Source organism: Dromiciops gliroides, chromosome 2 (genome assembly GCF_019393635.1).
Source record: "Dromiciops gliroides isolate mDroGli1 chromosome 2, mDroGli1.pri, whole genome shotgun sequence".
Classification (NCBI taxonomy): Eukaryota; Metazoa; Chordata; class Mammalia; order Microbiotheria; family Microbiotheriidae; genus Dromiciops; species Dromiciops gliroides.
The window spans coordinates 115,063,818-115,079,659 of record NC_057862.1 but is presented as its reverse complement, the minus strand read 5'-3'; the positions used below and the strand labels follow the sequence as shown (position 1 = coordinate 115,079,659).

At 36.5% G+C, this 15,842-nt stretch overlaps 1 protein-coding gene across 1 annotated transcript in view; it reads right to left on the bottom strand.

The window, feature by feature from the left end:
* ADAMTSL3 (ADAMTS like 3) overlaps positions 1 to 15,842 on the bottom strand; it is a 584,778-nt gene that overhangs the window by 171,864 nt on the left and 397,072 nt on the right. Inside the window, exon 10 of the mRNA XM_043989606.1 lies at positions 61 to 172. Within this exon, the coding sequence (XP_043845541.1) occupies positions 61 to 172 (112 nt within the window). The remainder of the gene's footprint in view (positions 1 to 60; positions 173 to 15,842) is intronic.

The following is a 15,842-nucleotide window of genomic DNA, read 5'->3' as shown; positions in this document are numbered from 1 at the left end:
CATGCAAGCTGGCTCTTTCTAATTCACAGGTGAATGTGTTCATGAATAGCCCCCACTCACCTCCTCCGCATGTTACAGTGCAGGGAAAGAAGTCAGTTTGTCTCCATTGATGACTTATAGGTTGGTAGAAGAAGAATTGGACCACACTGTCTCTGGAGGTAGTATACCTGGTCTAAAGAAATGTTCATTACAACACATTTGCGACTTATGTCAATATTCTCCCAATGTTTCAATACATAAGCAATATGTATTAACACTATATGGGAACCATAGAGTCATGGACAGGAAAACAGTGCATAGAAACAATGCAGTGAGCAATTATTATTTATGAATTGTCATTTTCAAAGTATCATCAGCTGAGGAATATATAAGACAATACGACGTTCATGTGACATTTATAGAATTTCTAGATCACCAGGAGTGATTGTGCTGGGAAAAGAAAATTGCTTTACAAACGTAGACAATTTCTCAACCATATTACTCAACCTACCATCTGGGAGATAATTTTCTACAAACTATAATTTCTGGGTAATTCAGTCCCAATCCTCTGTTTTGGATTAAATTACCTAGATAATTTAGAAGAAACATGAATTTGGGTGCCAAATTATCCAGATCAACCATAATTCATTCATTGACCAAATTAAGAGCATTACTGCTAATCCTATATTTCAATGTCAGGATAAATCATTTCCATTCTGTTCCACTGAAAATTATTTTTTACCACATGTTATATTCAAGCACTAGGTTAAGTGCTACAGGGACACTAGGTTAAGTGCTACAGCAACATATACATTTAATTAAACACTTTAAAGTGCTTGCTGTATACTCGATACTGACTGCTGATGAGACGAAACATGCATAGTCTCTGCCCTCAAGGAGTTAATAAGCCAAGAGGGAAGATGTAATGTCTATATAATACAAATTTGAATGTGGTAACAAGGCTGATAAATTGTGGGGGGGTGTGGGGTAATTGTGAGCATCTGCCAACTTTGGTTTCTATTTTTTTGCCAGTCTTTATTCAGTCTCCATTTTTTAACCCCAGCCTATGATGCTGCAACTGAATTATTTATGTATATTCCACCTCCTCTCCCTTAACATCCCAACTCCATGCCCAGAATTCATGTTCCCTCAATACTTTTGGCAAGAAAACAAAAATATTTTCCCTGAAAAATTACTGAATGTTCTCCTAATCTTAAATTTTTAAATGTGCAAATGTTAATTGTTACTGGCACCAAACATCTCTCTAAGAAATAACTGCTTATATTTATCAGAGTCAGAGTTAAATTCAGGAAGCTGCTGTGTTGACCTCTGACTGAGGTGGTCAGCACTGCCTTCTCTATACCTGACCAGATGATCTATATCCCTCTCCTCTTTCTTCCATTAGCCTATAACAGTAGAACTAAGGCACCCAAATATAACCTCAATCCAGAGGAGTTATCTAAGGAGTGACTGGAGATGGGATTTAAGATTACAAATAATTGCCTGGTTCCTTTATTCTTCATTGTTTCTGTACTACATCCCCTCAGAGTGGCTGTTCCAAACCTTCTTTTCTCTTCTGAACCCACCATACCCCTATATTCAACACCTCCCTCTTAGCAGAAGACCATGTCTCATACTTCACTAAAAATTCTGAGGTCCCCTATAGCAAGTTCCATCTCCTCCCCAATTCCAGACTTCAGATTACCTCAGAATCATCTCTCCATTTGCTCTAGTCTTGCAGGATGAAGTCAAGACCAAACCTTTTACATCTACTCTTGATCCCATGTCCTCCGTTTACTTCTGAGAAACCTCCTTCTTCAATTATCCCTCTTCTTTCCCTAATTTTCCATCTTTCTCTATCCATTGAGTCCTTCCCTCCTGCCTTCAAACAAGCCCAGCACTTCCCCATTCATTAAAAAAAAAACCCTTCAGTTGAATCCACAACTCCTCTAGTTATTTTCCTATATCTCTTTATTCTCTGTCTCCCTTTTGACCCTAGCACCCCATCATTCTCGACAGTCTCCAAATTTACATGAAATTGTTCTATTGTGCTTCTCTTTCTAGTCACTGAACCAATATTCAGTTTCCTTTGAAGCATCAGCATGCATGTCCCAGCCCCTATCTACAGATTACTTCTAGTGTTCTACCCTAAGCCTCTATACATTCTCTCTCAGTGAATTTATCAGCTTCATGGATTCAACTCCAATCTCTCTCATGGCTCTTGCTCTGGACCTTAAAATCAGTATCAATAACTTCTGGGTTCCTTCTGACGGGATCATATGTTCCCCACATGAATTAGAAGAAACGGATAGTAGTGACCGCGTTTGATAAGGCACTAAACGTTCTTTATCACATCCCAGGAAAAGTGGAGACACTGTCAGTGATGGACAGACTAAAAACAGCTCTTCATCAAGCAATCACCAGCCGTCACGGTTTTCTTCTCTTCAGGACCCTTACTGAATGATCTCTTTTGTGATGCCCGCTCTGGAGCCACACCATCTCCTTTGGAACATAAGCATTTACCTCCTCAGAGGGGCATGCTCCCCTTCCCTCTACAGGATTATCCTCCTATCTATCCCTTAGCTCCTCTTATTCCATGTTCCTTTTTGTCTTCTTCAATGTCTCACATTTTTATATCCTCCAATTTCAAACCAAAGACTAGATTTCTCTTCTCTCTCTTCAGATAATTGTTCTTCTTTGTTTTAAAGTTGAATGTCTTTCTTATGTGCTTTCTGTCCTTAACTCTCCGCCATTCTCATGACTATACTGAACCTTCTGAGCAAGCAAAACTGCTGTGGCCAACAGCTGGTTGACTATAGGCATTTCCTTCCTTGAGTGCTCCTGAGCCACACTTTATGAATTGCTCATCAAAGGCAGATGAACATGCTAGTCTTATTTATCTCAGCAAGAAAGCTGACAATAAATGATAAAAATGTAAATGAATAAGTTGCTGCCTAAAGCCCAATCAATGCAAATGGAAACTGGGGTCAACTGATATGCATATGGTATTATCCAGCTGAGTATAATCGCTAGCCCCTTCTTCTTCTTTCTGGTGTCTAACAGTCTCCCATCTTCCCACTTCTAGGCTGGTCCTTGTCTTTCTCCCATTGAAGTGAAAATTAGCAGATATAGCCCTAAGAAGTTAAGAGCTGAGTGTTCCATTTACTCAAAAGGCAGCTTAGTACAATGGAAAGAGCACTGAAGGTGTAGTCAAACCAACTGCACTTGAATCCTGGCTTTGTGCATGACCTTGGATGAAACTTCTAACCTCACTGGGTATCCATTTCCTCCTCTACAGAACAGGGAAAGATGGGCTAGATGATCTCTAAGGTCCATTTAAGTCTTAAATCTAGGAATCTAAGGCTCACGGCTGACCATAATAAAACTCAAAAGGTTTTGTAGCTGGATAGAACTTTGAAAATCGCTCTTCCAGACCCTGTCATGAGCATGATGGAAACAAGGGAAACTGCCTTTCAGTTGACATTGAAGACATTATTTTATTCTAAATTCAGCATATTAAACTCTATTTTAGCTTCTCTAGGGAGTTTTCATGACTCATGAAATCACAACTGAATTCTTACTAACCCAGTGCCCCAGAGCAAAATGATCAACCCAACTAGTCAGATGAGGACTGAGAGAGGAAAGTTAAGCATTAATTTGAGGAGAGGTTTCACATGCTGTGAATTAGTATTTCTATGCAAGCTTCTCACTAATCTACATTTCTTTTTTCAATCAGCAAGATGCTGAGAAAAAATTCTACCTTATGGAAGTAATTTTCCAGTGCAAATGATTCTCAGGAGTTAAAAAAGGATATATGATTTGCAAATACTGCCCAATGAAATATAAAAATTCCAAATGTTATTAGGATGAACAAACACATTCTTGCAAGTAAGAGGTGTCCTATTCATGCTTTTTTTTTGCAGGGCAAGGGGGTTAAGTGACTTGCTCAGAGTCACACAGCTAGTAAGTGTCAAGTGTCTGAGGTCAGATTTGAACTCCTGAGTTCAAATCTGACCTCAGACACTTGACACTTACTAGCAAATATTGCAAGCAATGAGGGAGACTTCTATCTGCCTCAGTTTCCTTATCTGTAAAGTGGAGGAAATAATAACACCTAACTCCCAGGGTTTTTGGAAGGATAAAATGAGCTAATATTTGTAAAGTGCTTTTCAAATCTTAAAGCACTATATGAATGCTAGTTGTTATTGATTATTATCCTTAATATTATTTTTATATACTGAAGCTCATGTTGAACTTCTTTCCAGACAAAATATCTCCACTGGATGGCATCTGTCAAGAACTAAAACTGCATGTTGGCAAGGAGTGCTTAAGTTACAAAAATCATCACACTGGTTGGCCAGCAGACAATCTTTGTGCAAGAATTTCTTTTGTATTCAAGAATGAAAAGATATAATGAAGTTAAATATTTAAGAACAGAAAGAATCAATGCAGCAGTATATTTTGCAAGTACTTTCAGATGCATAAACTTTCTGGTAACAATTCCACCAGTCACTTTTCTTTTAACTGAAGCACTAAACAAGAAGAAAGAGAAAAATGTTAGAAAGATGAATTGTAAGACTCTAAAACAGGGTAAAAAGATAATTTGCAGAGGCATCACTTATAAGACATACATGAAAATGGAACTTGAAAAAGCATTTGCTGGGGGCAGCTAGGTGGCACAATGGATAAAGCACCGGCCCTGGATTCAGGAGTACCTGAGTCCAAATCTGGCCTCAGACACTTGACACTTACTAGCTGTGTGACCCTGGGCAAGTCACTTAACCCTCATTGCCCAGCAAAAAAAAAAAAAAGAAAAAGAAAAAGAAAAAGCATTTGCTCTGCAGACTAACAATTCAAATGCCACAACCAACCTGGGTGAAAACTGTGACAGAATGAGTGAATAAATTGCTTACCATTGGACATCCCATGAAAGTGAGACACTCTCCAGAAGAGGAAAAGAAGTTACAGACTAACATTTAAAATTAATAAAGAAAACCCAATATGAAGGAGATGGGCGCAACTAGTTAGTATAGTGGATAGAGTTGCTGGGCCTGGAGTCAGGAAGACTCATCTACTCAAGTTTAAAGCCAGCCTTAGACACTTACTAGCCGTGTGACCCTGGGTAAGTCATTTAACCCTGCTTGCCTCAGTTTCCTCATCTATAAAATGAGTTGGAGAAGGAAATGACAAACCACACAGGTATCTTTGCCAAGAAAACCCTAACTGGGGTCATGAAGAGTCAGACATGACTGAAAAACAACTTGACAACAAGTATGAAGGAGTGACAGTGAGACAATAATAAAACAGTGTGGGGTGAACCGTTGACATTTTTTGACATCATGTACATTCTATTTAAGAAGCAGTGTTAGTTGAAGTTCCTCAAATACCCAAAAAGAAATGAAACACTTAATAAGAATGTCTTCTGAAGATCTCAACTACCCATTCCTTTGGCATTCTCTCCATATGATCCAGACAGCACAGACAGAAATGTGGGTGGTGATAGCACTGCCACTGTGCTGAACCATATTACAGAATAAATTGCATGCTGAGTACTTTCAAAATGTGGTAAATAAGAAACTAATTAGCTACTTGATTCAGGAAAGAAAGCTGGTATTCTACCAATCAAATAGCTTTTGTGAAAAAGAAAGGGTTTTGTACAACACAACTTTAGATTCCTCTTGCTGCTCACCTGCTTTCAGTTCCTCCATCTACTGTATTGTAGCCTGCAAAATGTGTATACAGAGAGATTTACCAAATCTGCAAACAAACACAAATGCACAAAAGGGTGGAGAAGCTCCTCTCAAGTTTTCAGTTTCCATAATCCTCTTAAAGATGGCAAAAACAAAGCATCAGAAGAAGCAGAAACTGTTGACAGGAATACAAAATTCATCTTATTCATATGGCAAAAGTTGGGGATTTTTTATGCAAGAACTTTCTTCCTTCACTTTTTTCCCTTTTTAATTCCTTTTATAAAGTGACTTTTTCTCTATTTGCTTGACATTGTGAAGTGCATGAAACTTAATGATTTTGTTGTGCTCTTAAGCTGATGGTTTCTCTATCCTCAAATTTGTGCCTGTTTTTCATTAGTTGGCAAAAAACTATGGAATAATGAAGTCTATTATTCTATAGAACAATAAATTTAAGTTCAACAGTTTAAAGCTCAATTTGTAGCAAAAATTAAAATTAATCTAAAATTAAATCCAATTAGCAAATTCACAATAATCAATTGAATAAATTTATGAGACTAGGAGCTAAACCTGCGATTTCAGTGGAACGGGGCAGTAGTGTCAAACTCAAAAGGAAAGGATCCCTGTGGGACCTCATATTCACTTAGAAAACCACAAATTAACATTATCTAAGTTATATTGTACTTTCATTTATTTTGTTAAACATTTCACAAATACATTTTAATCTGTTTTCAGTTTTGCTTTTCTCATGGTTGAGCTGCAAGTTTGACACTTCTGGGAAGGGCATTCTCAGTGAGGAACTTCTCTTTTCAGTGCTGGGAGGTATCTTCTTTATAACTTGTAGTGTTGCAGTTGCCTAGAGTACTCAGAGGTTAAATGAGAGTCATACAGTCAATATATGTCAGAAGTAGGACTTGAATCCAGGCCATCTTGGCTCCTAGGCCAGTCCTCTATTTACTATGCTATGCTGTTTCTCTGAATAAATTATACTTTTAATAAATTTTACTGTCCTACACAAAGTCCCACTCTATTAGTACAGAATAGATTAGATGTGGCCCTGAGTTCTTGAAATCTATTACAGTAGAACATGAAGAAGAAAGAAGAGGACAAGGAATTGAAAAAAAAAAGAGGAAGAGGAAAAAGAAAAGAAGAGGAAGAGAAGGAGAACAGAAAAAGAAAGACAAGGAGAAAGAAAAAGAAGGAGGAGACAGAAAAGGAGTAGAAGGAGGAAGAAAAGACAACGAAGATAACTATAATTCTTTTCCCCATCACTATCCACTGCACTGGAAATCCAACATCACAGTCTTTAATGAGCTGTATGATGAAACAGAAAAGCAGTAGAGGGGAATGTGGGATCCAATTAATCCAGACCATTTCCAAAGTATTTAGAAATGGAAGGGGAAAGAGGAGAACAAATACAATCAAAATGAAACTAATCTTCCAGGATATATGCAGTGGTCTACTGTCATCACTGATGGAAGTAAAAGTACTAAATTTGGTCTCTGACACCTAAGTTAGTATCTAATACATTATATGAAGATATGGAATGGAACTCAGGGAAATGAAGTCAGAAAAACTGACAGAACCAACCATGGAGAGAAGGAATCCATACTATAGATGATACAAATGTAAGGACAATAAGGGATTGATTTTTAAAATGTGTAAAACAAAAGATTTCAAAATAATTTTAGTGATCACAGATAACATTATTATTCCCCCCAAAAAAGACAAAAGAAAATACAAGTGACAAGCAATGACATGATTTTTTTTATTAAATCTTTATGAAAATGATCTATATATGGCCTAAATCAGGTATATCCTTGATGAAAATTTGAGAAAGGAACAGGATTTTGCAGATGAATCTATATAATGATATATCTTCACAATCACATGACACCAAAGAGAATTGTTTAAAAAAATACAAAAATACTGATGAATCATAATAAAAACTAAAGTTTGGATACATTCAAAATAAATCTGAAAAGAAGAAAATCAACTAAAAGTACAAGAGTAATGGTAGAAAAAGAAACTACACAATATATTCCGAGATGCAAAAGATAGAAAAATGGAAAACAAGCAAACATCAGAGATGCTGAGGAAATCATAAGACCAAATAAAGAGCATAAAGAAAGTAGGAAATCAGAAAAAGAAATTCATTAATAATTTTTTAAAATCCAAAGCATATTAATGAAAATTATCAACATTAAAAACAATAAAATATTTTTGAAAACATGAGCACAAAAAAATCAAATACAATAGGAGAAGCTATAATTACACACAAAGCAACAAATTCAGAAATTCAGGCTCAAAAAAAAATCACTGTATTGGTCAAAATATTGGAAAACACTCATACCTACATTAGAGTCCTGGAGGAAAGAACATATTGCATCAGTCACAAGATTACTGACATCTCAGGGAAGTTAGCAGATTAAAAAAATTGAATGTGTTATTATTCAGCTCCCTCCACCCCAACGGGAAAAAAGAATTTTCAATGAAAATAATAAGCAAGATGTAAATGGAAATAATCCACAAGACCCTGACAATTAAGAACTCAGGGTTTTCTGAGTTTAGACACCTCAAGGTTAAACTCCAATGCTACAAAAATGAGTACAGAAAATCTATTTTTGAGAAACTGACTTTGAAATATTAGTTTCACACAATCCTCTGAGGAAGCCTTCAACAACAAAGTCTCTCAAGGGAAAAGTAAATACTAAAAAGGAACTAAGAGAAATGGTTGTTAACATGGTTCAAGAATGTTTTACTAAATATTTTATAAGGGTGTTTCAAAGGAACTGGGTAGGGGAAAGCTGAGGAAGAAAAACAGATAGTCAATATTCCTATCTCTATTATGATAAAACCTGAAGTAATAGACAGATTCATTAATGTAAGACAAAGAAACTTTGTTTATAGGATTAAGTTGTTTAGATGAATAATGAAAATAAAATGAATAAAAAAGCTAAATTCTTTTCTGAGAAAATGTTCCAAAAACAGAAACCTAACAATTACATTATCAAATATAAATGGAACAAACTTCCCAATAAAATTAAAAAGAGTTATAAAGTGGATTGAAAACCATAATTTAAGAATACACTGCTTATAGGAAGCACTTTTAATCCAAAAGGATCTAAATAGATTCAATATTAAATAATGACCTAAAATTTATTATGCTACTTAACTTTGCCTAAAACATTTAATGGCTTATGTGACACTAGACTAATCATTTTCCTTATCACAGCTTTGTTTCTACACCAATGGTTGGAATGATTGTGTCTGTAACACTTGCTTCACAGTGTTGTTGCAAAGACAATATTATATAAACTTTATGACTCCATATGGATGTGTGTTTATTATCACTATTACTATTAATCCTTTTACTGTTGCTATTGCTACTGTTGCCACCAATTCTGTCACAACAGAAAGCTTTCTAATGACATCAGCCAAAACTGAAGTCAAACCAGAGAATATTAAAAGTGATAGGGGCAGTTAGGTGATGCAGGGGATAGAGCATTGGCCCTGGAGTCAGGAGGACCTGAGTGCGAATCTGACCTCAGACACTTGACGCTTACTAGCTGAGGGACCCTGGGCAAGTCACTTAACCCCAATTGTCTCACCCCGCCCCCAAAAAGTGATAAGGGCATACTATTATGCTAATTAATCTTTACATAAAATGAGACTATATCAATCTTACATATTTGCTCCTAATACTACTACAGTAAAATTAATGAAGGAAAGCTTCACAGTTTAGCAAGATTTCTAAAAATCAGCAATGAATATAGAAATGACACATAGTTATGACTAAAAATATACACTCCCTACTTGAGTCACAGGACATGAATAATTTCCTAAGAAAGAAATAGAAGCCCTTAATAACCACATAAAACGATGCTCAAACTCCTTAAAAATTGGAATACAAACCAAAACAGGAAAAAAGATAAAATCTCATGCTGGCAGGAGTAAGGAGACACATCCACTCTAACAGATTACTAGTGAGACTGTGGACTGGCACAAACATTTGTAGAGCAATTTTGAAGAGCAATATGCAATAAGTCACAAAAATAATTCCTTGCAGCACAGCAATTCCATTTCTAGTATTCTGTTCCAAAAACACTGCTCCACATAAAGAATGTCATTGATTATAGGTAACTCTTGGGGAGGAAAGACTCCCTACCAATGTATATCAGCAAATATTTTAGAACTTCTGATCCAAGACAGTTGCCTAAGGGCACTGGAAAGACTTGTCTAGAGTCACACAGTTATTATCTATCAGAGGCAGCACTTGAGTTTACCTCTTTCTGACTTCAAGCCCTGTTGTTTAATCATCAAACTATGCTATTGCTCATCTGCAAAGCATAATAAAAAGGGAAACAAAGGGATCTTTGATTCCACATACAAAAATCTATGTAAAATATTCCTGATGGTCTTATTTATAATAGCAAACCATAGGCAACAATCAACATGGGTGACAACTGTAGAAAGGTTGAATAAATTATGATATATACATGTAAAAGAACATTGTTGTTATTGTTCAGTCATTTCTGACTCTTCCTGACCCCATCTGGGGTTTTCTTGGCAAAGATACTGGAGTGGTTTGCCATCTTCTGCGGTTCATTTTATAGATGAACAAACTAAGGCAAATAGGGTTAAGTAACTTGCCCAGGGTTACACAGCTAGTAAGTGTCTTAGGCTAGATTTTAACTCAGGAAGATGAGTCTTCCTGGCTCCAAGGTTTAGCACTCTATCCACTGCACTAATTATCTAGTGCCATAAAGTTAATATACATTAGGTAAAACAGGCAAATATGGAAAGACATACCAGGCGAGGCAGAACAAAAGGAATAGAAGCATAACTTATATATGCTAACATACGTAATTATATATGTTCATAACTTTATTAAAAAAGCAGAATAGAAGAGGATTCAAAGGTAGCAGACCGGTCAAAGCTAAAATGAGAAAGATAATAATAATTATTATTATTAGAAAGATAATTTTATTCACTTGTTACTTATTTGTTGATTTGTTTGGTTCTGCCTTGTTAAAGACTGGGATTTGGGGGTATAATCTTGCCTCCTATTTTATATGTCTGACTGTTTTTGTTGATAGTCCTTTGTCTTATAAGTCTTCAGCTAGGTGGCCCAGTGGATAAAGTGTCAGGCCTGGAGTCAAGAAGACTCATCTTCCTGAGTTCATATCCAGCCTCAGACACTTACTAGCTCTTTGACCCTGGGAAAGTCATTTATCCCCATTTGCCTCAGTTTCCGCATCTGTAAAATGAGCTGGCGAAGGAAATGGCAAACCACTCTAGTATCTTTGCCAAGAAAACCCCAAATGAGGTCACAAAGGGTCAGATATGACTTAAAAACCAATAAGCAATGACATAGTTGTAACAGAGAGCTGGACAGGAAAACCTGATTCCGAGTCATGCCTCTGCACTCTCATAGTGCCTTAGGTAACTCTCTAAGATGATAAGTTGTAGTATAGGCACCATTCTGATGGAGTTTCCTTCCTGGGATTTCTTTTGACCATTGGAATCACAGGCCTATTTAAAAAAATGCACAAGTTACTGTGGTACAAAGGGCATATAGAAAGAAACAAGACCAACAGGAAGAGAGCGTGAACAAATGGGTCATTATGAGAGGCTTTTCATAGGTGATAGAAACTAAGGAGTCTTAGGAAGCTAAGGCATCTAAGAGGTAGAGGTGAGGAAGAAGTAAATTCCAGGCATTAGGAACACAGTAGGTACAAAGAGAGACAAGAGGTAAAACATGGTATGCTAAATTCTAGAAGCTGCTAATGGGCAACTGTGGCTGGAAATTAGTATATGATAAGAAGACTACTGTAAAACGAGTCCAGCTAGAGCTGGACCGAGAGAGTTTTAATGCCAAGCTAGGCTATCTGTCTGGGCAGTTAGGTGGTGGAGTGGATAAAGCACCGGCCCTGGATTCAAGAGGATCTGAGTTCAAATTTGACCTCAGACACTTGACACTGAATAGCTGTGTGTCACTTAACCCTCATTGCTCCACAAAAACAAAACAAAACAAAACAAAACAAAACAAAACAAAACAAAAAACCCAGCTAGTCATACTGAATTACTTCCCTATGGAAACTCTATAAAGGCAGCTAGGTAGCCCAGTGGCTAGAATAGTGGACTTATTATTTATAATTTATAGAATGGGAATAAATTGGAATGTCTTTCAATTAAGATGCTGTATTGAAGACATTATTGAAGGCTGCACTGAAGGCAATGGAAGATATATATTTTAGTGTACAAGCCAAAGGAATATCCTGAGTTTAAATAGAATATATTTAGGAGCTATATAGTTCTGAAATGGTTCTTTTCCACTATATGTCAAAAGCAGTTGTATTACTGCAATCTAAAGCCTACACTAATACTTTGTTTGCTTTTCCCCCCTTTCTAGAACAATAAGCACTTAGTCTAAAGTAATTTAAAAAGATGTGTCAACTGCAGTGAAGCTAATAAGGGTGACAGGAGATTCCCAAAGGTTACTCAGGCATTGAGTTAGCCTGAAACATATGTGGGCCTACACAGTTTAATATATTTCATGGCAAATCTTTTGTCTTTTGCAGTGCTCAGGAAGTGTGGGGCACACAGAAGGCATTGCTGTAGTAACTTTGGTTTCCCTTTGTAGCAATCTTATTCTTTTAGTGTATTGGTTCTTTTTAAAAAATAATAAACATTTTAATTTTTACTATAATGTAAAACATTACCATATCAGTTATTTTGTATAAGAAAACTTGAATAAAAGAAAAAATGAAAGAAAGAAAAAAATAGCATGCTTCAGTCTGTGTTCTATCAATATCAGTTCTTTCTTTGGAGGTGAATAATATGTTTCATCAATAGTCTTTGGGATTGTCTTGGATCAGTGTATTGTTGAGAATAGTTGTCATTCACAGTTCTTCATCAAACAATATTGTTGTCTCTGTGAACAACATTCTTTTGGTTCTGCTCACTTCATTATATATCAGTTCGTACAAGTCTTTCCGGGCCTTTCTGAAGTTATCCTGCTTGTCATCTCTTATAGCACAATAATATTCCATCACCATCATATACCACAGCTTGTTTAGCCATTCCCCAATTGATGAACATTCCTTTGATTTCCAATTATTAACCACTACAAAAAGAGCTGCTATAAGTATTTTTGTACAAATAGGTCTTTTTCTCTTTTGGGGGATATCTTTGGGAAATAAATCTAGCAGTGGTATTGCTGGATCAAAGGGTATACACAGTTCTATAGTCCTGAACTTTTCTCTCAAGGTTTTTAAGCAGTTTCTAGTGGAAATTGGCAAAATAAATGTAAATTGAGATATCAGGTGCTAGGATCTTTCTCCTTTCTTCTCTTCCAAAATAAACAGTATGGAGTAAAGCCTTAAGAACCAGGCTCATGGGATCAGAGGGTCCTAGATTTAGAACTGGAGGAGATGAGAAGAACAGAACTTCATGTTAGGCAGGCGGGTAACAGATACTTGGAGTATTAATCACCTTGGAGTATAGTATTAAAAATTTCCTAGTTGGAGATCTTAGAGATCCAACACTCTCATTTTACAGAAGGGGACAGAGAAGATAATTCCAATAATCCTACCCCGTGGCTTAAAAGAAAATATTAGGGTAAAACTGGGGAATGCTGTCAATCCCTGAACATGTCGGGAGTGGAAGATACTTTTCCAAAGTGCCAAGGAGAAAGAGCCTCAAGACTTATAATACACCTAAATTTGGAGTTAGTGATGGGAATTCTCCTGGAGTTTGAAAATGACATGACTCTAAACCCTAAATAAGGCTTTCTAGGGCTCAAGGGAAATTGGGCAGGAGGCAAAGGGAAACAGTTCCAGTGAAAGGAAGATTTATCCCTAAAACTGTGCCTTCCAATAAAGTAAACTCAATGTTTTCTGCTGTGGTAATGAAGACTCTGTCCAATTACAGAGAAAGTTTTTTTTAGGGTTCTTGACCTTTCCCCCACAAGAGATAATCCTGTGGTAGAAGAAGAAAGAGCTGTTATATTTGGTACCCCTGCTAAGAACTTAAGAGGAACCAGAGAAAAACTCCAAATAAAAAACTGATTTCTTTTGTTTTAGCATCATTGTTTCCTAATATATCTCTCCTTTTCCTTCACATAAGGAAGCAAAGAAAAAAAAAGAAAGAGAATGGATGAAAAAATCATTGAACAAAACTAGCTGAGATACCAAGTCCTACCTACTTTCTACACAGTCTTCCACACTCAAAGTCCCATCCCTTTGCAAAGAAGGAGGGAGATGCATTCTCATATTGATTATAAAGAAACCAGGAATTACCCACTCAAAATGTCAAGAAATTGCAAGAGGAGACATGAAAGTGAACACTAGCGGGGGGCAGCTAGGTGGCGCAGTGGATAAAGCACCGGCCCTGGATTCAGGAGTACCTGAGTTCAAATCCGGCCTCAGATACTTGACACTTACTAGCTGTGTGACCCTGGGCAAGTCACTTAACCCCCATTGCCCAGCAAAACAAAACAAAAAACAAAAAACAAAAAACAAAAAACAAACAAACAAAAAAGAAAGTGAACACTAGCTGGCAAGACCTCTTAGCAACACAAGGAATTGCATGAGATCAATACAAGGAAACATCTGTTGAGAACACCAGGATACTACATTGGGGAGAGAACTTTCCTACATTTGTCTGTAAGAGACTGGGCATTTACATGAATCTTAGAGACAGGACTGCTCATCAGGGGGTTGGACAAAAGAGTGGTTGATTAGGAAAAGCTTCATAAAAGAGGTAGCATAATCCATGGAAGCATCCCATAAACAGCAACAACAACAATCAACAACAGAAATACTGAAGAGAAATATCAGAAAGAAAAACATATACAAAAGAAAACAAAACTCTTACATCCTTCCCTCCCCCTGCAACACCCCACTCCCTGCAAAAATCAAAGCAAAGAATGTTAACAGGATTTTAAAAACACAGTACAACAAATAAATCAGCTAAAGTACCAGAAGCACCATAAATCCCCCAAAGTACCCACAGAGGATGGGAAAGTTGTTCAGAACTATCAGAAAAATGCCTAGAAGCCAAGGCCAGAGTCAGTGGAAATGCTAAGAAAATCACGAAGTAAAATAAAAGATCAGCTTAATGAAAGAAAGAAAATTAATTAAGAATTAAAGGGTATAAAACAAAAAAAATCATAGAAAATAATGAAGAGAGCTCATAAGGAAAAACAATAGAAAAACTTCTTTAAGTAAAAACAGCAGACTTATTATAATGGAAAACAGACTTACATATGATACAGAGAAATTGATAATAATGTAGCCTCAAAAAATATCAATGAATTATCCAAACTATTGGAAAACACTGAAACCCAAGCGGCAGGTCTGAAGGACAGATTGCAATGCAGCAACATTATGATATTCCACAGAAGTTAGAACAATCTAGACATTATAAATGATCAAAGTAATTTCCCCAGGATTTAAAAAAGACAGCTGATAATATATAATAGCAGGGTTCTCCAGAGTGACCATAAGACAGAACCCAGATTTAGCATATCCAGAGTTGGGTCTTGAAGGAAGGAAAGGACTTCAATAGATGAAATGGAAGTTTGGAGGGTATTCCACTCCAGACACTGGGTTAGGCAGGAGATAGCAGTTGGAACGTTTAGGATCAGAGTCAGACTAGTCCACTTTACTCAGAATGCAGAGAACTTGAAGCAATATGGATATGAGACAAGGCTGAAAAGGTTAGTTGGAGTCAGGTAGTGCAGGTTCTTAAATACAATGATCAGGAATTTATTCTTTATTTGGTAAAGGAATCAACAAAGGTTTTAGGGTAAAAGACTGAAGTGACTGAACAATACCATTTGGAAGAATACTCAGCAGTATAAAGAATGAAATTTATAGATGATAGACAAGAAGACCAGTCAATATGTGATTATAGCAGTCTAGGAGAGAAAAGATGAAGGGCTATATTGGGGGATAGTGGGGATAGAAAGCTGTGAATGGATGTGAAAGAGATTCTGGAGGTGAAATCAATGATACTTGGTAACTATGTAGGTATAATATGTTAAGTTTAATACCACGTTATTTTGAGTTAGATGGCATGGATTTCAAAGAAGGAAAGGTTATCAGATTTAGGGTCTAAAGTGTTTCATACTAAAAGTTGATGTTTATACCACCTACTGAAGTTCTAGTA